The following is a 25,224-nucleotide window of genomic DNA, read 5'->3' as shown; positions in this document are numbered from 1 at the left end:
AGCCTATATATATATATATATATATATATATATATATATATATATATATATATATATATATATATATGTACAACTTAAAATGCTAGTCTTACCGCTAGTAGGCCTCATTCACGAAGCCGATCTATAAGGTGGGTATAAGGTTGCTGCCTATAAAATGGTGCTTAATGGGTGTACACTCACACCCACCACTTGCTTGATTAGTGCAGGGTCGTTAGTCGAACGGGTGGGATATGGCAATCCTCTCCTCATTAATAAGTATAATGAATCTATATAAAGTAACTAAACGTTTTCACAAAATTCCCAATCTTAGTTACTTTAGGCAAAGTGAATTGATGCAATCCCATGAAATTACACTTTGTACCCTTGCTAAGAAGCTAGTGGAGCGTGTGTGGTTAACTGGCACACTAATTGGTTCTAAGCAAAGGTGGCAAAGGGTGAGTCATTGTTTGTCATAGTTCGATGGAGCGTGTGTGGTTAATCGGCACATCGTATAGGTGATTGTAACAATGAGGGCACCATGTACATTTTCATGGTTATTCACACCCGCTTTGTGATCCTCGGCATCCCAGTCACAAACTAGAGGGGCATATCGAGATTTAAACATGCTATTGAAAAGTTTAATGAATCTCAAAGGAATCTAGGAGTTTTCCAACACATTTAAAACTTTTTTTTTTTGTTTTCATGGTGGAGAATTAGTGAATCGTCATTCACTTACCTTCAAATTATTTGTGTGTTAGATTACGGCATCCCTTTTCTAATGTGTAAATAATGTTGTTGGATCCTAGCCCTAATTTCTCTTTTTGGGTGTTTAATTAGGGATTCATTTCTAATCAAACTTTGTTCTTTTCTATTTCAGATGTCAAACTCAAACAACAACAATGCTTCCGGCTCGAACTCCTCCGGCTCGTCCTCACTCATGAATTTGTGTGGGATAGTGATATTCGACGGGTCCAATTTCAATGATTGGATCTGTAACATCCGAATGGTTACTCGTTACGAGGACAAAGAGTATGTCCTCGATAAGGAGCTAAAGGAGGTGAACATCAACACTGCTACTCCCGAAGAGATCGCTACCTTTGAGGCCCATGAGCGTAATGCTACGAAAGTCCATTGCATCATGCTAGCAACCATGACTGCTGAACTACAAAAGTCCTATGAGGACTACTATCCCTATGAGATGCATCAGGACTTGGTGGACCGCTACCACCAAAGTGCGAGGCAAGAGAGGTATGAGATCATCACCTTGATGATCACTGCCAAAATGGGCAGTGGAGAGTCCCTTAGCGGTCATCTGCAAAAGATGCAGAGATATGTCGATCGTCTGCTGAAGTTGAGTGTTAACTTCGATGAAGAGCTGGAAATTAACATTATCCTTCACTTCTTGCCTCCCTGCTACAACCAGTTCTGCATGACCTATCACATGAATAAGGAAGAGGTCACCTTGAGAAAGCTCCAAGGATTGCTGAGAACTGCTGAGAGCAATCTCAAAGACAAGTCTGTTGCATCAACTCCCACTCCAACCGCTGCTCATGTTTTGGCCATAGGGCAGGAGAGGGGCAAGAAGAGGAAGGCTCCCTCCAAGAGCCACCACAAGGGTAAATCCCAAGATGGCACCTCTTCTAGTGGAACCAAAGTTGGTTTTGCTAAGCGCAACTCCAACCCAAAGGAGGCAGAGTGCCACCACTGCCACAAAATAGGGCATTGGAAGAGAAGCTTCTCGGAATATCTGCAAGCCATCAAGGATGGGAAGATCAAGCCGTCTTTCGCAGGTATTTACACAATTAAATCTAACGATTCATCACATGATATTTCTTGGCTTCTTGATACAGGATGTGGTTTTCACATATGTTCTGATTTGAAGGGACTAAGAAGAGATAGGGATGTGGAGCGTGGAAGAATAACTCTAATCATGGGGAACAAAAAAACGTCGCCTGTCACCAAGATTGGAGTGTATTCTTTAGCGCTTAGTAATGGATTAGGTTTAGATTTAAATAATTGTTGCTAGTCGCCAGATATGGCAACAAACATCATTTCATTTCATGGTTTGTTTAGACAAGGATTTAGATATTCGTTTGATAATGAGAAAGGTTCGATTTACGCTTATCTAAATGGTGTTTTATATTTTGAAGCAATGCCTTGTAATGGAATTTATGAAACTGTTATGGTTGTAGATTACCTAGGAAATGATGTATTGTGTGTGGATTCTTCCAATAGTATGACTAAATCATGCTTGTGGCATTGTCGTCTTGGACATGTCAACAAGAAACACATAGCTCAACTCCAAAAGGATGGAGTGTTGGATTCATTCGACCTTAGGGACGATGACGTGTGCGAGTCTTGTTTACTTGGAAAGATGACCAAGTCACCCTTCACTGGAACTTGTGAAAGGGGTGACGGTCTATTTGTCACACCCCGACTGTCGGCGGAAACACCGGGTAGTGTAACGTCATTTTTCGTATCACAGATATATAACATATATTGAGCAATACTTAAAGAAAATACATACCTTTATTGATGATTGAAAGTTACATTATTGTTTTCCTAGTATTTATTACATAATATTCGAGTATGGCTTACTTCTTAATAAATAGAAAGATAATTGTAAAACTTCTCCTGTTCGAATACATACCATCTTTTCAAGTTCCTGAAAACACATGCATTTTAAAAATACATCAACATAAAGTTGGTGAGTCTACAGGTTTTGACTCCATAAAATAATACATTTTCACACATTCAAAAGTATAGTTTTGAAAGTATCATTTTGACACTCCAACATTTAGTATGTATATTAGGTATAATAGTATACTTATCAATTAAGTGTTATACCTAAACATTTCTTAATCTTAAGGTATAAGTAGGGAAAAACTAATACTTAACATTAATACTTGTATACGACAAGGTATAATGTTTCTAACAATTTGCTACCATGAGCCTGTAACCGCTGCTATGACATAATACCTCTAATAGAACACACTCATGATTTACCATGAGAAACAAACACAATCATGATTTAACATGAGAAACAACACCGTACGCATCATCGACGCCAGAATAATAACAAATAAAAGGATAGTTCATCACTTGTTCTTGGTTGACTGTAGCTAACAGTCACAAGTGGGGTGGTCAGCCCGTATACTAATTATACACGACTTCCTCGCTCACACAGGATTAACGATTACAGTTCAGAGGATTTCCACTAAGATCCCCAATCTTAGTTGATGAATATAGTTACTCATGTAGACTTTGACGACTTGCTATAGCTCTAACAACAAAAGCATCTTCATGTCTAAAACCCTAAGTTACTAGACTATGCTTTTAAACATTACTCCAAACTTCATAATATTTAGGCAACATAACAACTATATCTTGAAGTAAAACCAGGTTTTATCTTGACCTAAAACAATTAATAACAACATATAACATTTCTAGTTTTATCTTGACATAAAACTATCAATAAAAATACCAAGTTTTATCCTGACATAAAACTAACAATAATAACATATAACATATCCAGTTTTATCTTGACATAAAACTAACAATAACAACATATAACATATCCAATTTTATCTTGACATAAAACTTATAATAACAACATATAACATATCTAGTTTTATCTTGACAAGAAACTATTAATAGCAACATACTATAGAACTTAACATTTAGAACTTTCGAATATAACTTCGGTATTATATCGCACACAACATATATATAGAATCCTAAGTATAACTCAAGATCTACATTAGTAAATTAACATACTGATAAGTTAATAGTAGTTGTATGTATTCAAAATGTTATATTTAGAGCAATCATATCCCGGTTATCATAACTACATACTATCATACAGACATAATATATATATATATATATATATATATATATATATATATATATATATATATATAATAACTAGCATGCGTTTTCCCCCAAAATATTAGAAAGTGGGGCCGTGAAACTCACCCTAGTAGCATGATTTTATGTTATCTAAGCAAAACAGTCAGCGTGCGAGATCGTCGGGGCTAGGGATGCAAAATGGCCTCAGCAAAGGAGAGAAAGGGATGAAGTTTTGGTGTAAGAATGGCTGAAGTCGGACCTGCTATTTATATTAAGGATTTTGGACTCTCACGTCGTGAGTTTCACAGGGCTCACGTCGTGAGTCTTGCATGATCACCCCGCAGACTTGCCATTTGCATCCCTAGCTTCGGAAGGTGGCAGTGTGACTCCTCACGTCATGAAAAACCCCTTGTTCACGTCGTAAGTTTGGATCTTATCCCCTCGCAGCCTTGTCACACCTTCTAGATTCCAAAATATCACAAAATGACTTCTCACGTTGTAAATAAACCCTTGTTCACGTCGTGAGTTTAGTTAGCTTAGGATTTCTGAAAGCTGAATCTTTGGAAGGCCATAAATTTTGCATACAAACTCTGTTTTTGACGTTCTTTATATGCACGCGTAGGTATTTACAAGTACTAAAACTCTCTTTTAGACTTAAATAGCTAATTCTAAGTCTATTTTAAATTCCTCTTATTATAGTGATTTATAGTGTTCGGTTTATCATAACTTCTTCATGCGAAGTCAGATTCAGACGTTCTCTATATTTTTGGAATCGTATGGATGTATACTTTGAGTTTTATCATAAAGAAAGTTCATATTTGTATTAGAATTTATCATGAAATACATAGTACATTTATCACATTACATGATTAGCATAATCATATGTGATTGTTATTGACCTATTTTAGCTAGTGTTACATTCTCCCCCCGTTAGAACAATTTTGTCCCGAAATTTATCTTGTGGGTAAGGTTTTGTCAAACAGTTGAGGGTATTTTTCTTTCATCTGATCTTCACGTTCCCAAGTAAATTCAGGTCCTCACAAAGAGTTCCATTGAACTTTCACTTTGGGAATACGACTTTGCTTTAATCGCTTGACTTCTCGATCCATAATCTCAACAGGTTCTTCTACAAAGTTGAGTTTCGTATTGACTTGTATTTCATCGAGAGGTATAACAAGAGTGTCATCGGATAGACATATTTTGAGATTTGATATGTGAAAAACATCGTGTATATTACTTAGCTCTTGAGGCAACCTGAGTTGGTATGCGACAGAACCAATTCTTGCCAGAATTTCAATAGGTCCTATATATCGTGGGTTTAGTTTTCCTCGTTTCCCGAATCGAATTACACCTTTCCAAGGAGAGACTTTCAACATTACTTTATCTCCAACTTGGAATTCTAAAGGCTTATGTCTTATGTCAGCATAGCTCTTTTGACGATCACGTGCAGCCTTTAACCGATCCTTAATTTGCACGATCTTTTCAGCTGTCTCATCGATTATTTCTGGTCCAGTACGTAAGGTATCTCTTGTACATTCTATGGCCATCTACGTATCTCCAACTTCTGCCCAACATACTGGGGAACGACATTTTCGTCCATAAAGAGCCTCAAACGGTGCAGCCTTGATGCTGGTGTGATGACTATTGTTGTAGGAAAACTCAATTAACGGTAAATGAGTATCCAACGATTCCCAAAGTCTATTACACAGGCTCGGAGCATATCTTCTAAAGTCTAAATGGTTCTCTCACTCTGACCATCATTCTGTGGATGGTAAGTTGTACTCATGTCTAGACGTGTTCCTAAGGATTTTTGTAGAGATTGCCAAAATCGTGAAGTGAATCTACTATCTCGGTCAGAAATAATAAAACTTGGAACTCCATGCAATCTAACAATTTCCTTAAGATAAACTCTAGTCAACTTCTCCATTTTTCCGTTCTCCTTAATTTGTAAGAAATGGGCAGACTTAGTCAATTTATCGACTATTACCCAAATAGTGTCGAACCCACTAGGAGTTTTAGGTAACATAGTGATGAAGTCCACTAATATCTGCTCCCATTTCCATTCAGGTATTTCCGGTTGTTGAAGTAAACCTGAAGGCTTTTGATGTTCTGCCTTCACTCTAGAACAAGTCAAACATTTGCTCACATAAGTAGCAATTTCTGCCTTCATGTTTGGCCACCAATAATGTACTTTATGTCTAAGTACATTTTGTCAGAACCTGGATGCACGGAATATCTGGACTTGTGGGCTTCATCTAAGGCCAAGTCCCTGACTCCACCGACCTTAGGCATCCAAATTCGGTTCATAAAGTGTCACGTTCTGTCATCTTTTTGTATAAGTTGCTTTTCCACTCCTCGCAAGGCTTCGTTCTTGATGTTATCTTCTTTTAGATCCTCAAGTTGAGCTTTTCTAATTTGTGAGATGAAGTTAGAATGGATAGTTATGGTTAATGCTCATACCCGATGGAGTTTAATATATTCTTTCCGGCTCAAGGCATCTGCTACCACATTTGCCTTTCCAGGATGATAACGAATCTCACATTCGTAATCATTCAACAATTCGACCCATCTTCGTTGTCTCATATTAAGATATTTTTGGTCAAAGATGTGCTGGAGACTCTTGTGGTCGGTAAAAATAGTACACTTAGTACCGTATAGGTAATGTCTCCAGATTTTTAGTGCAAAAACTACAGCTCCCAATTCGAGATCATGGGTAGTGTAATTATTCTCATGCACCTTAAGTTTTCGTGATGCGTAGGTGATAACCTTTCCTCTTTGCATCAACATACATCCCAATCCTTGATTTGATGCGTCGCTGTATACGATGAAATCTTCTGTCCCCTCTGGAAGGGATAGGATTGGTGCACTACACAACATTTTCTTCAGTTTCTGGAAAGCAACTTCTTTTTTGTCTTCCCAGATGAACTTCGTATTTTTCTGGGTTAGTGTTGTAAGTGGCTTGGCTATTTTGGAGAAATTCTCTATGAATCTTCGTTAATAGCCAGCAAGTCCTAGGAATTGACGCACCTCGGTTGGCGTCTTTGGTGCTTCCCAATTTCTGATTGCTTCAACTTTGGATGGGTCAACATGAATCCCTTCGTTGCTAACTACATGACCTAAAAATTGTACTTCTCTAATCGAAAACTCACATTTGGAGAATTTAGCGTACAACTTTTCTTTTCTTAGTAGTTCCAGGATTATTTGCAGGTGTTGACCATGTTCTTCCTTGGTTCGTGAATATATCAATATATCATCGATAAATACAATCACGAATTTATCCAAGTATGGTTTGCAAACACGATTCATGAGATCCATAATCACTGCTGGGGCGTTGGTTAGTCCAAAAGACATAACTAAGAACTCATAATGACCATAACGAGTTCTAAATGCTATTTTTGGAATGTCGTCTTTTTATACTCTGAGTTGATGGTATCTTGATCTAAGATATATCCTTGAGTAGTAGCTAGATCCTTGCAGTTGATCGAATAAATCATCAATTCTTGGAAGCGGATAACGATTCTTGATCGTTAGCTTGTTCAGCTCCCGATAATCAATACACATTCGAAAGGATCCGTCCTTCTTCTTGACAAACAAGATTGGTGCTCCCCAAGGTGAAAAACTTGGTAGGATAAAGCCTTTGTCAAGAAGTTCTTGTAGTTGGCTAGATAATTCTTGCATTTCGTACGGAGCCAACCGATAAGGAGATTTCGCTACTGGTGTTGCTCCTGGAATTAAGTCGATTCGAAACTCGACTTGTCGGACGGGAGGTATTCCAGGTAGATCTTCAGGAAATACGTCAGGGAAATCACATACTTGAGGTATGCCCTTGATTTCTTTTATCTTTCTTCTCTTATCTACAATGTGGGCTAAGAATGCACTACATTTCTTCTGTAGATATTTCTGTGTCTTGGTACAAGAGATGACTTTGAGGTTTTTCCCAGACTTATCACCATAGATAATCAGGGCTTTGCCATTTGGTAAGGGTAGTCATATGTCTTTCTCATGACATAGAATTTTGGCGCGGTGTGAAGATTGTTGGAATAGTGTCTAAGGCTGTAACTATATTCGGTTGTGCATGGTCCTTTTGGGTTGCCTTCACCATAGCAACTTGATAGGATGATTTATTAAGAGAGAGTAAATATTATTAATATATTATGGGAATAATATAATGAATAATATATTTGTTGTTTGATTAATACAAGTCATAGAATTAATTAGAATTAATTTGGTGACTTAAAGAGATTAATTAAATAAAGGGGTATAAACTGTCAATTGTTTGATAGTTAAGCTTTGAACTGTAAATCCATTTGGATATGGTTTGGACGGATTCTAAGAGCTTTAGGAAAGCTTAAATCGTCCATATACTTATCCAAGGAATGGATTTGGATAGCCTTAAGAGAAGATTATCTGATAGGGACTTATCTGTAATCCTTAAGGAGTCTGCAAGTATAAATAGACCCCATGACTGATGGAATTCGACACTTGACAAAAAGCAAGAGAACTCTGGTCGAATTCCTCCCCTCTCCTCTCTCCTAAATCATTCTTATTGCTATTGGTGTTTGTAAGCCATTAGAGGAGTGACACTTGTGACTCTAGAAGCTCCAAGACCTCAAGATCAACAAGGAACTCAAAGGTATGATTCTAGATCTGTTTTAATGTTCTTGTTTAACCTAATTAGTAATTAGAAGTCTTGGATTCAAAGCATGTTTATTAGAAAGCCTAGATCCAAGCATTAGGGTTTTGCATGCACACATAGGAAAGTTCTTATGGCTAAAACCCATCAGTGGTATCAGAGCCTTGCTTGGTTTTCTGTAAATTGTTGCTTGATTAACTGAAACAAACCTGCAAAATTCGAATTTTTGGTTTCTGAGTCATGGACTCGGCGAGTCTCAAAGTGGACTCGGCGAGTAGGCCTGACTCGGCGAGTCCATTTGTGCACTCGGCGAGTCCAGGCGTCAGGAATGGCCAGATTCGGGATTTCTTTGTGTTTATCTTATCTTAACTTACCATAAACTAATTAGATCAACATTAATTCGTTTTTCTGATAAATATAACTATTATCTTGATCTAGTTAAGGGTAATTATCAACTAATTAAATATTTAATTTCCTTATATGATAATTAATTAATTATTTTAATTATTTTGGTAATTATCTTAAAAGAAATCTTGAATAAATCAAATATAGATAATTAGGATATTAATTGTTAATTGGAATTATTTGTTATTTGATCCTCCATGTTTTAAATGTTTAAAACCTACCCTCATGTTTTGAAATTTACCTTTGTGATTAAAAGCTTTAATTTAGACAACTTAAATTTCAAACCCTAGATTTTAAAAGTTTTAAAATACAACCCTATACTAATATGATATTACTAGAATAATATATATATGTATAACTAAATGCTAGTCTTACCGTTAGTAGGCCTCATTCACGAAGCCGATCTATAAGGTGGGTATAAGGTTGCGGCCTATAAAATGGCGCTTAATGGGTGTACACTCACACCCACCGCTTGCTTGATTGGTGGAGGGTCGTTAGCCGAACGGGTAGGATAGGGCAACCTCATCCTCTCATTAAAAGTATAATAAGAAATACAAGTAACTACACATATTTTAAAAATTTCCCAATCCTAGTTATTTTAGGAAAAAGTGAATTGATGCAATCCCATGAAATTACACTTTGCACCTTGCTAAGATGTTGGTGGAGCGTGTGTGGTTTACCGGCACACTAATTGGTTCTGAGCGAAGGTGGCAAGGGGTGATTCGTTGTTTATCATAGTTCAATGGAGCGTGTGTGGTTTACCGGCACATTGAATAGGTGATTGTTACAATGAAGGCACCATGTGAATTTGCATGGTAATTCACACCCGCTTTGTGATCCTCGGCATCCCAGTCACAAACAAGAGGGGCATATCGAGATTTAAACATGCCATTGAATAGTTTCAATGAATCTCATCCGAACCTAGGAATTCTCAAAAACACTTAGGACTAATAGTTTAAGTTTCGTGGTGGAGAATTAGTGAATCGTCATTCACTTACCTTCAATTTATTTGCATATTAGATTACGGCATCCCTTTTCTAGTATGTAAATGTTATTGTTGGATCCTAGCCCTAATTTTCTTATTGGGTGATAATTAGGGATTCTTATTCTAATCTATCTTTGTCCTTTTCTAATTATAGATGTCGAACGCAAACAACGCTGCTGCTAGTTCTTTCACATTGATGAGCCTTTGCCAAAAGGTCACCTTCGATGGAACGAACTTTAGCGAATGGATAAGATACATTCGCACCATTGCTCGCTATGAGGATAAGGAGTATGTCCTCGATGAGAAGCTCGAGAAAATCAACCCCGAAATTGCTACTCCCGCCGAAATCACCGCCTTTGAAACTCATGAGCGAGATGCAACGAAGGTACATTGCATCATGATCGCCACCATGAACTCCGAATTCCAAAAGTCCTACGAGGACATGTACCCGTACGAGATGCACCAAGACTTATTGGAAAGGTACCACCAAAACGCGAGACAAGAGAGGTACGAGATTTTCACTAACATGATTTCCGCGAAGATGGGTCATGGAGAATCTCTTACCGTGCACTTGCAAAAGATGCAAAGGTATGTCGACCGCCTTCGCAAGTTAAATGTTGACTTCGGTGAGGATTTGGCGATCGACATGGTGCTTCACTCTTTGCCTCCGATGTACAACCAATTTAGGATGACCTACCACATGAACAAAGAAGAGGTCACCCTAAGCAAGCTCCAAGGTCTCTTGAGGGTTGCTGAGAGCAACTTCAAAGACAAGTCTGTTGCACCCACTCCCAATCTGCCCGCTGCTCCTGTCTTGGCTATTGCACAAGGGAAGGGAAAGAAGAGGAAAGCTTCATCGAAGAACTATCGCAAGGTGAAAGCCCGAGATGGTGCCTCTACTAGTGGGACCAAAGTTGATCCCGCAAAGCCCTGCTCTAACCCGAAGGAGGCAGAGTGCCACCACTGTCACAAGATAGGACATTGGAAGAGAAGCTGCCCGGATTACCTGCAAGCAATCAAAGAAGGAAAGATCAAGCCATCTTTCGCAGGTATGTATACAATCAAATCTAACGATTCTAATCATGCTATTTCTTGGGTTCTTGATACCGGTTGTGGTTATCACATTTGTTCTAATGTGCAGGGACTAAGAAGAAGTAGGGATGTGGAGCAAGGAAGGATCAATCTAATCATGGGGAACAGAAGATCGTCGCCTGTAACCAAGATTGGAGTGTATTCCTTAGTGCTTAGGAATAGTTTAGTTTTAGATTTGAACAATTGTTGCTATTCGCCAGAAATGGCAAGAAACATCATTTCATTTCATGGTTTATTTAGACAAGGATTTAGATTTTCTTTTAATAATGAGAATGGTTCTATTTTGGCTTATCTAAATGGTGTCTTTTACTTTGAAGCTATACCATGTAATGGAATATATGAAACCGTTATGATTGTTGATGACTTTGGAAATGATGTTTTGAATATTGATTCTTCCACTAGTATGGATAAAGCTTCCTTGTGGCATTGTCATCTTGGACATGTCAACAAGAAACGCATAGCCCAACTCCAAAAGGATGGAGTGTTGGAGTCATTCGACCTTAGGGAAGATGACACATGCGAGTCTTGTTTGCTTGGAAAGATGACTAAGTCGCCCTTCACAAGTACTTGTGAAAGGGGCGAGGGTCTATTGGACCTAATACATACCGATGTATGTGGACCATTTAGATCAACCACGAAGGATGGGAACCGCTTCTATGTGACTTTTACCGATGACTATAGTAGATATGGGTATATCTACTTAATCAAGCAAAAGTCAGACACCTTTGAAAAGTTCAAAGAGTTCAAGAATGAAGTGGAGAATCAATTGGGCAGGAAAATCAAGATGCTTCGATCCGATCGAGGAGGAGAGTACCTAAGTCTTGAATTCCACGATTATCTCAAGGAGCGTGGAATAGTTTCGCAATTGACGCCTCCTAGGACACCGCAGTTGAATGGTGTGGCAGAAAGGCGTAATCGAACCTTATTGGATATGGTTCGCTCTATGATGAGTCGTGCTTCACTACCAATCTCTTTTTGGGGGTATGCCTTAGAGACTGCCGCCCATATCCTTAACCGAGTCCCTACTAAGAAGGTTGCCAAAACACCTCACGAGATGTGGACATGGAAAGCTCCCTCGTTGGCACATATCAAGGTTTGGGGTTGCGAGGCTTTCGTAAGACGAGATACTCACGACAAGCTTGAACCTCGAAGTGAGCGATGTATTTTCATCGGCTACCCGCAGACATCCTTTGGATATCTCTTCTATAGACCGAAGGACAATGTTGTCTTCGTTGCGAGGAGAGGAGTTTTCCGAGAGCGAGAACTCATAAGTCAAGGAGACAGTGGGAGGCAAATCGAGCTTGAAGAGATTCAAGAGTCGATAGATGAAGGAACCTCTACCGCTGGCGCTCAACCCGAGGAGGAAACTCCGGTTGAACAAATTGACGAATCCTTACCTCTTAGACGTTCCGATAGAGTTAGAGTTCTACCCCAGTTTTATGGCTTTCATATTACTACCGAAGGGGACACATATATTAGTGATGGTACACTAGTAAATCTTGATGAACCTAATAGCTACAAGGAAGCCATGGCAGGCCCGGAGTCTGTAAAGTGGAAAGAGGCAATGGATAGCGAGATCCAATCCATGTATGATAACCAAGTTTGGAATCTGGTTGATTTTGTGCCCGGACGTAAGACCGTTGGGTGCAAATGGATCTTCAAGAAGAAGACCGACGTGGATGGGAACGTACACACATATAAAGCGCGATTGGTCGCGAGGGGCTTTACTCAAACTCCCGGAGTTGACTATGATGAGACCTTCTCACCAGTTGCGAAGATTAAATCTATTAGAGTGATGTTAGCAATTGCCGCATTTCATGATTATGAGATTTGGCAAATGGATGTCAAGACCGCTTTCCTTAACGGAAAGTTGGCTGAGGATGTTTACATGGCTCAGCCAGAGGGGTTTGTGGATCCGAAGCATCCGGATAGAGTGTGTAAGCTTGAGAAGTCAATTTATGGACTTAAGCAAGCGTCTCGCAGATGGAATCTTTGTTTCGATGAGAAAGTCAAAGAGTTTGGATTTGTACGAAGCGAAGACGAATCTTGTGTATATGTCAAAGCCAGTGGGAGTATAGTAAGCTTCCTCGTTCTATATGTCGATGACATATTACTCATAGGAAACGACATCCCGACTCTGCAGGAGGTAAAGTCCTGGCTCGGGAAGTGCTTCGTTATGAAGGACCTCGGAGAAGCTTCTTACATTTTGGGAATAAGGATAGTAAGAGAAAGAAGTAAGAGACTAATTGGACTTAGTCAGAATACTTACTTAGAGAAGGTACTAAAACGTTTTAGTATGGAAAACTCAAAGAAGGGAGAACTACCGATACAAAGTAATGCCAAATTGAGTAAGACTCAAAGTCCGAGTACCGAAGCTGAGATAGCAGAAATGAGCCGAGTACCATACGCTTCCGCAGTTGGCTCAATCATGTACGCTATGACTTGTACTCGCCCTGATGTAGCCTTCGCTTTGAGCATGGTTAGCAGATATCAAGGGAATCCTGGCAAAGCACATTGGATTGCGGTGAAGAATATCCTTAAGTACCTTCGGAGGACGAAGGAATGGTTCTTAGTCCTCGGAGGGAGTGATGACTTGAAGGTGCGAGGGTATAGTGACGCCAGTTTTCAAACCGACAGGGACAACTACCGTTCGCAGTCGGGCTGGGTCTTTACCCTAAATGGAGGAGCAGTGACATGGAAAAGTTCCAAGCAGGAAACCGTAGCTGATTCAACGTGCGAATCAGAGTACATTGCAGCGAGCGAAGCGTCGAAGGAGGCAATATGGCTAAAGAACTTCATCGGTGATCTTGGAGTCGTACCTGCCATAAAGGAGCCAATGGAGATTTTCTGTGATAACGAAGGTGCGGTTGCCTTAACCAAGGAACCGAGGGATCATGGTAGATCAAGACATATCGACAGAAAGTATCACTTCATTAGACATCGTGTAGAAGAAGGACAACTTGTAGTTAAGAGGATATCATCAGAAGATAACCCAGCAGATCCGCTTACGAAGGGACTGAGTAGGGTTAAGCACTTGCAGCATGCTAGGAGTATTGGGCTGAAGGATGACATTAGCATAGATTAGATAGTATTAGAAACATGTAATAGATAAATGTAATTGACATTTGATGATTAAATAAAGGAGTTTTATTTATGAGTAATGTTACTATCTTATGTTAATTGTTTAAGCTATTGTTTCACTTTGCATGTTTTGACTTCCAGAATAATTGAGGTTATTAGGAATAATCGAATTATTCAAATGGTCCACAATCGTTCATATGTTGGAAGTAGATATGAAAGAAGATTGTCGTGAATTGGTGTGTAGAATGTCTAAATGACGTTAGACATAGCAAAGGATTGCTGCAACGTTCATGAGTGCTTATGAACTAGTTTTGAGCATTGGAATAAACCCACGCTTGCTGGAATCACCTTATGGAATAAGATATAAAAGGTGATCGCAAGACGATAATATCATATAGTCTTAAAACCTAGATATATGGTTTATTATTTGTTAATTGATTGTACATTGATAATACGAAAACGCATCAGTAACTTGGTGTTATAAAACGTATTGTTGTGTATAGTTGGTAAATGAATAAGTAAATGCATATAAGTCGAAGTTTATCTGTAACTTTTATCTAAGAAGGTAAAAGCGATATCTCGGCCGCTCGATGATTTGATTTGACTTATGTGCCGGGCCCGGTCAGAACTGAATTGATGTGTTCGATTAAGTTCTATGTCGAATAAATCAGAGATCGAGAAACCTAAATGCTTGACTAACCATTCCATAGGATTGTCAGCATGATATCTAACAGAGGACTGTACGTTCCCTTATCTAAAGGACAAGATTGATTAGATCAGAGTTGACAGCGTCTTTGAGAGCTACGATTGCAAACCAAATTGTACTTGTATAGTTACTAGACTTATCCAAGTGGGAGACTGTTGGAATAGTGTCTAAGGCTGTAACTATATTCGGTTGTGCATGGTCCTTTTGGGTTGCCTTCACCATAGCAACTTGATAGGATGATTTATTAAGAGAGAGTAAATATTATTAATATATTATGGGAATAATATAATGAATAATATATTTGTTGTTTGATTAATATAAGTCATAGAATTAATTAGAATTAATTTGGTGACTTAAAGAGATTAATTAAATAAAGGGGTATAAACTGTCAATTGTTTGATAGTTAAGCTTTGAACTGTAAATCCATTTGGATATGGTTTGGACGGATTCTAAGAGCTTTAGGAAAGCTTAAATCGTCCATATACTTATCCAAGGAATGGATTTGGATAGCCTTAAGAGAAGATTATCTGATAGGGACTTATCTGTAATCCTTAAGGAGTCTGCAAGTATAAATAGACCCCATGACTGATGGAATTCGACACTTGACAAAAAGCAAGAGAACTCTGGTCGAATTCCTCCCCTCTCCTCTCTCCTAAATCATTCTTATTGCTATTGGTGTTTGTAAGCCATTAGAGGAGTGACACTTGTGACTCTAGAAGCTCCAAGACCTCAAGATCAACAAGGAACTCAAAGGTATGATTCTAGATCTGTTTTAATGTTCTTGTTTAACCTAATTAGTAATTAGAAGTCTTGGATTCAAAGCATGTTTATTAGAAAGCCTAGATCCAAGCATTAGGGTTTTGCATGCGCACATAGGAAAGTTCTTATGGCTAAAACCCATCAAAGATAACCAATCCATGCCAATTATGACATCAAAACTACCGATAGGCATTGGCATGAGGTTGACGTGAAAAAGGTAGTTATTAAGAGTTAACAGACAGTTTTCTAGGATTTCATGTGTATTCTATGTTTGACCGTTAGCGATTTCTACTTCATAGATTTCTTTTAAATGTCGGAGTTATAAAACTTCGATCTGCTCTAAAGTCAAAGAGTATAGAAGCATATAAATTATCTATAAGAAACGTACCAGATACGACCGAATGGTCCTGGATAGCCTCTCTGCTTCCAATCACAAACGCCCTGCTACGCCTTATGCCTCCTTGACTCCTTAACTTTGGACATTCTTTCTTGATATGTCCAATCTCCCCACACTCGTAGCATTTTCTTCCTTCACCACAGCCTGTCCTATTATTGGTTTGTTGATCGACTGTTGCAGGTGTTGTGCTCCTATAGTAACTAGCAGTATGCCCCTTTTTCTTGCACTTCATGCAGACAAAACAGTCACCTGGATGATGATGGATGCACTAATTGCACCATGAAGATTTTGGTTGAGTAGTGACTGCTATTGTGGCTGCATAGTTGGTTGCCACTTCTTGTCTTTTCTCAGATGATTGTTTGGGATTCTTCCTATTAATAGTGTGCTTGTTTGTTCTAGATTTTAGAGATTCAGCCTTTGAGACCACTTCTGTTCCTTGGATCTCTGTGAGGGTTAGCTGATGAGCTATCCTCTTGGTGCTATCATAAGTCGTAGGCTTTGATGGGATCACCATGCCTTTGATTTGTGATGCCAAACCCCAGATATATCGCTCAATCTTTTTATATTTAGGGGTTACAAGTGCTGGACACATTACAGCAAGATCATTAAATCTAGCGGTATAAGCTTTTATCTTTGAACCCTTCATGGTTAGGGTCCATAGTTCTTGTTCCAGTTTATGTATCTCCTCCCTAGGACAATACTCCTCTACTAGCATCATTTTTAGCTCCTCCCATTTCATGGAATTTGCGGTATCAATTCCCATTGTATTCACATGGCTATTCCACCATGTAAGTGTTGCGTCAGCGAAAGTACATGCTGCAAATCGTACTTTACAATCATCTGGACAAAAGCTTATTTGAAAGACGGATTCTGTCTTTTCTATCAACCTTGTCAAATTCACTACCCCTTCATTTCCATGAAAGATTTTTGGCCTGCAATTCATAAAATCTTTGTAGGTACATGTTCTGGCGGTCCCTACATGGCCTTCATTTCTAACTCCATCTCTTGTGACATTAGATAGAGCCGCAACGATTCTTTGAGCTATGATTTCTTCAAGTTGTACTGTAATTATTAAGGGGTTTATTTCTGGTGGTGGTTGTGGTTGTTGTGGTGCTGATGGTCGGTTAGGGTTTAGCCGATTACTCCTTCTAGGCATTTTGTTTTAGTTCCTACTATAAATAATAAGGATTTTTATGAGTTTTGTTAATCATTTAATACACGAGTACTATATACTCTAGTTATTATTCACAGCATAAAACATAATAGACAACATAATGATTACTGTAACATATGCTTCATATTATTACCAGTGGTTACATCAGTTTATTTAGGATTATAAGAGAAAAGTTTCTATAAACATTGCAAAATTTGCAAGGTTTTCTACATCCTTGCTATAAACTTTCCTCTTTTCGCCTTAACTAGTCTGATTTTCTCTATTTACATAACCACTAGTTGTAGCTTATCTACCAGAAACCTAAGTGATGACCCAGTACGTTAGTGACATTAACCACTTGCTCTTCAAGTGCTTGAGTTCTCTGCTCAAGACATCCCGTGCGTTCTTCATTTCTTGAGGTTTGATTGTAGAGCTCTAACTCTCCAATTCTGGCATCGTGGGTAATCATGTCATTATAAGCAAAATTTATACGATGATGGACATCCATCCCCGATTCCTGATCTCGTGTCCTTTGTCCTGCTAGCCTTCGCACTCTTCCAGAGAGATGAGTAGTCCTTCCTTCGACAACTTCCATCTTATCTTCAATTTTCACACTTTTCTCAAACAATTGAGATAAATTGTTATCTTCAGAAGAAAGTGGGAGATGTGGTCGAGATGACTGACCAGTCTCATACATCTTGGCAGCTTTTTCTTCCGCCACCCATTTATCAACTGTTTGTGCGATCCGTGTAGGTTCATCTTGAACTCTATGACTTCCTGAAGATGTTGTCTTCTGACTCTTCTTAAGCTTTTTCCATATCGGTATAGCTTTACGTGCAGTGCGTTTCATTTTTACTCCTCCTGGAACTTTACGGTAAAAGTGTTCAGTGGTGGTAGAGATGATGCCACTGACTCTGCCTCCTCCATGAATTCGCTTTCTTCCATTGGTTCACTCTCTTCCCATTCGTTGGAGGGTAAAGGTGCTCCATCGTCAGAAGGTATTGGATGAAAGGTGGTTGGAGTTACAGGGTAGTAAGGATCGCCTATCATCATAGGGAATGAAAGTTCCTCTTCTTCATCCGTATCCTCGATGATTATCCATTCTCGTGAATGTGCCATGTCGGATTCCTATACATTTTGGAACTCCAAGTGTTTAGTCTATCAAATATTTCTCCCAAATTAAATATTTCATATGATCTGATCATAATAAAATGTAGTTGCGCACCTACACCTAGTTGTGATAGGATCTATGCACATATAATCTTTAGTTGGAATATTTGATCTAAATCCTTCAAATCAAAAACATTCCGGGTATTAAGGTGTATTCTCATCGTGGGTCAGAGTCTTTATATATGACTCTATATTCTTATTTATTGTATTCACACTTTTACTATTGTTTGTTACCTCAGGTCTATCTGATAAGGCTCCGGCCAGTCAAGACTGTCAAAAGGGTAGGATCATTTTAGCATATAGCCGTTCTGAAATCCAGCAACCCAAATCGACATGTCTATCCTTGTCACCGCTCCCGTAAATAGTCCTTCAGTAGTATAATTAATAATACTTTTTATTTATAGACTAAGGGATATACCTAAACCTAATAGAGTAAGTCCTAATACTATAGACGTGCTTTTCTAAGAAAGTACTTGTTCACTATAGTTAATAGCTCTGATACCAATCTGTCACACCCCAGCCGTCGGCGGAAACACCGGGTAGTGTAACGTCATTTTTTGTATCACAGATATATAACATACATTGATAAATACTTAAAGAAAACACATACCTTTATTGATGATTGAAAGTTACATTATTGTTTTCCTAGTATTTATTACATAATATTCGACTATGGCTTACTTCTTAATAAACAGAAACATAATAGTAAAACTTCTCCTGTTCGAATACATACCCGATTTTCAAGTTCCTGAAAACACATGCATTTTAAAAATACGTCAACATAAAGTTCGTGAGTCCACAGGTTTTGACTCCATAAAATAATACATTTTCACACATTCAAAAGTATAGTTTTGAAAGTATCATTTTGACACTCTAACATTTAGTATGTATATTAGGTATAATAGTATACTTATCAATTAAGTGTTATACCTACACATTTCTTAATCTTAAGGTATAAGTAGGGGAAAACTTATACTTAACATTAATACTTGTATACGACAAGGTATAATGTTTCTAACAATTTGCTACCATGAGCCTGTAACCGCTGCTATGACATAATACCTCTGATAGAACACACTCATGATTTACCATGAGAAACAAACACACTCATCATTTAACATGAGAAACAACACCGTACGCTTCATCGACGCTGGAATAATAACAAATAAAAGGATAGTTCATCACTTGTTTTTGGTTGACTGTAGCTAACAGTCACAAGTGGGGTGGTCAACCCGTATAATAATTATGCACGACTTCCTCGCTCACACGGGATTAACGATTACAGTTCAGAGGATTTCCGCTAAGATCCCTAATCTTAGTTGATGAATACAATTACTCATGTAAACTTTTACGTCTTCCAATAGCTCTAAAAACAAAAGCATCTTCATGTCTAAAACCCTAAGTTAGTAGACTATGCTTTTAAACATTACTCCAAACTTCATAATATTTAGGCAGTATAACAGCGACGTCTTGAAGTAAAACCGGGTTTTATCTTGACCTAAAACCAATAATAACAACATATAACATTTCTAGTTTTATCTTGACATAAAACTATCAATAACAATACCAAGTTTTATCTTGACATAAAACTAACAATAACAACATATAACATATCTAGTTTTATCTTGACATAAAACTAACAATAACAACATATAACATATACAGTTTTATCTTGACATAAAACTAACAATAACAACATATAACATATCCAGTTTTATCTTGACAATAAACTATTAATAGCAGCATACTATATAACTTAACATTTAGAAATTTCGAATATAACTTCGGTATTATATCACACACAACATATATATAGAATCCTAAGTATAACTCAAGATCTACATTAGTAAATTAACATACTGATAAGCTAATAATAGTTGTATGTATTCAAAATGTTATATTTAGAATAATCATATCCCGGTTATCATAACTATATACTATCATATAGACATAATATATATATATATATATATATATATATATATATATAATAACTAGCATGTGCTTTCCCGCAAAATATTAGAAAGTGGGGTCGTGAAACTCACCCTAGTAGCGTGATTTTATGTTATCTAAGCAAAACGGTCAGCGTGCAAGATTGTCTGGGCTCGGGATGCAAAATGGCCTCAGCAAAGGAGAGAAAGGGAAGAAGTTTTGGTGTAAGAATGGTTGAAGTCGGACCTGCTATTTATAGTAAGGATTTTGGACTCTCACGTCGTGGGTTTCATATGGCTCACGTCGTGAGTCTTGCATGATCAACCTGTAGACTTGCCTTTTGCGTCCCTAGCTTCGGAAGGTGGACATGTGACTCCTCACGTCGTGAAAAACTCCTTGTTAACATCGTGAGTTTGGATCCTATCCCCTCGCAGCCTCGTCACACGTTCTAGATTCCGAAATGTGGCAAAATGACTCCCCACGTCGTGAATAAACCCTTGTTCACGTCGTGAGTTTAGTTAGCTTAGGGTTTCTGAAAGCTGAATCTTCGGAAGGCCATAACTTTTGCATACGAACTCCGTTTTTGACGTTCTTTATATGCACGCGTAGGTACTTACATGTACTACAACTCTGCTTTAGACTTAAATAGCTAATTCTAAGTCTATTTTAAATTCCTCTTATTATAGAGATTTATAGTGTTCGGTTTATCATAACTTCTTCATGCGAAGTCAGATTCAGATGTTTTCTATATTTTTGGAATCGTATGGACGTATACTTTGAGTTGTATCATAAAGAAAGTTCATATTTGTATTAGAATTTATCATGAAATACATCATACATTTATAACATTACATGATTTGCATAATCATATGTGATTGTTATTGACCTATTTTAGCTAGTGTTACACTATTGGATCTCATACACGCCGATGTGTGTGGGCACTTTAGATCCACCACAAGGGATGTGAACCGCTTCTATGTGACTTTCACCAATGACTATAGTAGATATGGGTATATCTATTTAACCAAGCACAAGTCAGAAACCTTTGAAAAGTTCAAAAAGTTTAAACAAGAAGTGGAGAATCAATTTGGCAGGAAAATCAAGATGCTTCGATCCGTTCGAGGAGAGTACCTAAGTCTTGAATTTCATAACTATCTTAAGGAATGTGGCATAGTTTCACAATTAACGCCACCGACGACACCACAAATGAACGGTGTGGCTGAGAGGCGTAATCGAACCTTGTTGGACATGGTTCGTTCCATGATGAGTCGTGCTTCACTACCTATCTCATTCTGGGGGTAATCCTTAGAGACTGCCGCCCATATCCTTAACTTAGTCCCTATAAAGAAGGTTGCCAAAACACCTCACGAGATGTGGATAGGGAAAGCTCCCTTGTTGGCACATATCAAGGTTTGGGGTTGCAAGGCTTTCGTTAAACGAGAGATTCACGACAAACTCAAACCTCGTAGTGAGCGGTGTATTTTCATCGGCTACTCGCAGAATTCCTTTGGATATCTCTTCTATAGACCGAGTGACAATGTTGTCTTCATTGCTAGGAGAGGGATTTTCCGAGAGCGATAACTCATAAGCCAAGGAGACAGTGGGAGGCAAATCGATCTTGAAGAGATTCAAGAGTCGAACGATGAAGGAACCTCTAACGTTGGCGCTCAACCCGAGGAGCAAACTCTGATTGAACCGATTGACGAGTCTTTACCTATTAGACGTTCCGAAAGAGTTAGATTTCAACCCCAATTATATGGTTTTCATATTACTACAGAAGGGGACACATATATTAGTGATAGTATGCTAATAAATTTAGATGAACCTAATAGCTATAAGGAAGCCATGGCCGACCCGGAGTGTGCGAAATAGAAAGAGGCGACGGACAGCGAAATTCAATCCATATACGACAACCAAGTTTGGAATTTTGTTGACCATGTGCCCGGACGTAAGATGGTTGGGTGCAAATGGATCTTCAAGAAGAAGACCGACATGGATGGGAATGTGCACACATATAAGGTGTGATTAGTTGCGAAAGGTTTCACTCAAACTCCTGGAGTTGACTATGATGAGACCTTCTCACCAGTTGCCAAAATAAAGTTTATTAGGGTGATGCTGGCCATTGTTGCATTTTATGACTATGAAATATGGCAAATGGATTTCAAAACCGCTTTCCTTAATGGGAAGTTGGCTGAGGATGTTTACATGGCTCAGCCAGAGGGTTTTGTCAATGCGAAGCATCCTAATAGAGTGTGCAAGCTTGAGAAGTCCATTTATGGACTTAATCAAGCATCTCGCAGATGGAATCTTTGCTTCGATGAGAAAGTAAAAGAGTTTGGATTTGTACGAAGCGAAGATGAATCATGTGTATATGTCAAAGCCAGTGGGAATATAGTTAGCTTCCTCGTATTGTATTTCGATGACATACTACTCGTAGGAAACAACATCCCGACACTCCAAGAAGTTATGTCTTGGCTCGGAAAGTGCTTCGCTATGAAGGACCTCGGAGAGGCTTCCTATATTATGGGAATAAGGATAGTGAGAGACCGAAGTAAGAGACTAATAGGACTTAGTCAGAATACTTACCTGGACAAAGTACTAAAACGTTTTAGTAAGGAAAACTCAAATAAGGGAGAGTTACCAATCCAAAGTAATGCCAAGTTGAGTAGGACTCAATGCCTGAGTACTAAAGTATAGATAGCAGAAATGAGCCAAGTACCATACGCTTCCGCACTTGGCTCAATTATGTATGCTATGACTTGTACTCGCCCTGATGTGGCCTTCGCTTTGAGCATGGTCAGTTGATATCAAGGGAACCCTGGCAGAGCGCATTGGACCGTAGTCAAGAACATTCTTAAGTACCTTCGGAGGACCAAGGAATGGTTTCTAGTCCTTGGTCAGAGTGATGACTTAAAGGTGCGAGGGTATAGTGATGCCAGCTTTCAGACCGACAGGACAACTACCGTTCACAGTCGGGCTGGGTCTTTACCCTTAATGGAGGAGCAGTGACTTGGAAAAGTTCCAAGCAAGAAACCGTAGTTGATTCAACGTGCGAATCAGAGTACATTACAGCGAGCGAAGCATCAAAGGAGGCGATATAGTTGAAGAAATTCATTGGAGACCTTGGAGCTGTACCTGCCATAAAGCAGCCTATGGAAATTTTTTGTGATAATGAAGGAGCGGTTGCCTTGACAAAGGAACCAAGGGACCATGGTATATCTCGACATATCGACAAAAAATATCAATTTATTCGACATCAGGTAGAAGGACTCCTCGTAGTAAAGAGGGTATCGTCTAAGGATAACGCAGCAGATCAACTTACGAAGGGACTGAGTAGGGTTGAGCACTTGCAGCACGCTAGGAGCATTAGGCTGAAGGACGATATTAGTTTAGATTAGATAGTTTGGAAATGTGTAATAGATAAATGTAATTGACATTTTATGATTAAATAAATGAGTATTATTTATAAGTAAAGCTACTATCTTATGTTAATTGTTTAACTATTGTTTCACTGTGCATGTTTTGACTTCCTGAATAATTGAGTTATTAAGAATAATCGAATTATTCAAACGGTCCATAGTCGTTTATATGTTGGAAGTAGGTATGAATGAAGATTGTTATGAATAGGTGTGTAGATTGTCTAAAAGGTATTATACATAGCAAAAGTTTCCTAAAACGTTCATGAGTGCTTATGAATAATTCGAAGTTTATATGTTCCTTTTATCCTCAAAGGGTAAAAGCGATATCTGGGCCCCTCGATGATTTGATTTGACTTATGTGTCGGGCCCGGTCAAGACTGAATTGATGTGTTCAATTAAGTTCTATGTCAAATGAATCTGAGACCAAGAAAAATAAACTGCAGGACAATAAGTATGACTATGTTCCATATAATTGTCCGCACAATATCTAGAACAGAGGACTGTACGATCCCTTATCTAAAGGACATGTTACTGATAAGATCAGATCTCGACAACGTCTTTGAGAGCTATGATTGCTAATCGGAATATACTTACATTATAGTTACTAGACTTATCCAAGTGGGAGACTGTTGGATTAGTGTCTAAGTGTCACACCCCAAAACCAAGAACGACGGAAACGTTCTAGGGCGGAGGACGTCATGTACAGTATCACAACAATGAAAAGTAGTAAACAAGCAACAACATCATCCATTGCATTAATAATATAATTATTATACAATTGTGTTTTGTCAAATTCTGATAAACACTAAAGCATAAATCAAAATGAAAGATACGTCTTGGTCGAGCACCATCTTCCTAAACCTTGCATCGGTACCTGTCTATGGTTGACCTGAGGATACAAGTTATTTTGAACGAGAGTATCAGCTTTGAAGCTGGTGAGATCATAAGTATTTTAGTGTCTTAATTTGCATGTAAGAAAATGTTTGTATATGAACTGTAAGTATTGAAAAGGTATATGAACTGTAACTATGAAAATGTTTGTAAAACAACTGTAAATGTTTGAAAAACCCTAGAAATCCCTATGATTCCTACTATTATATAAAGGGTGTCTTCTACCAAGACCTAACTGTTCTCAATGTAGTCTTCTACCAAGACTTAACTGTTCTAAATGTTCGTTTCTTGTAAAAGTGTGTAATTTTCCCAAGTGTAACTATCATTAACAAAATATAGTTTTTACATTTAAAGTTTAAGTGAAAAGATCACTAAATATATGTACAGGGAAAATTAATGTAGTACTAAAATGTAGCGCTATAAGAACTACTGTTGTACTAACTACCTTAAACCGGATTTATATTAAGATATCATGTGATTAATTGTACCATACTATCGACCGGTAACAACGACAAAAGTTAGGTCGTAAAAAGAAATGACGTTTGGCACCCGCAGACCTGCAGGTCCGGCTATAGCTAGCAGCAAGGTGTAGGATAGTCAATCCAGTATAGATCTATATGCAAACTCATGCTCTCCCTCCAAAAGACTCTGGCTACAACTCGGGCCAGGACATTTAAGGCATGCTCTTATACAGTGGATCACAATTTTGGTAACGTATTCATGTATATGTACTTATGTAAGCATAATCATGTAAAAGTATATGAACGTAT

The 25,224-nt window shown here is 38.3% G+C and overlaps 1 protein-coding gene across 1 annotated transcript; it reads right to left on the bottom strand.

Annotated features, from left to right (window-relative positions):
• Window positions 1-16,157: 16,157 nt before the first annotated feature.
• Window positions 16,158-17,045, bottom strand: LOC128127997 (uncharacterized). The gene has a single exon (XM_052766749.1). The coding sequence runs from the start codon at window positions 17,043-17,045 to the stop codon at window positions 16,158-16,160; it is 888 nt and encodes a 295-aa protein (XP_052622709.1).
• Window positions 17,046-25,224: the final 8,179 nt, after the last annotated feature.

Source organism: Lactuca sativa, chromosome 8 (assembly GCF_002870075.4).
Source record: "Lactuca sativa cultivar Salinas chromosome 8, Lsat_Salinas_v11, whole genome shotgun sequence".
Classification (NCBI taxonomy): domain Eukaryota; kingdom Viridiplantae; phylum Streptophyta; class Magnoliopsida; order Asterales; family Asteraceae; genus Lactuca; species Lactuca sativa.
The sequence above is the reverse complement of the archived record's forward strand: the minus strand, read 5'-3'. Positions and strand labels throughout refer to the sequence as shown.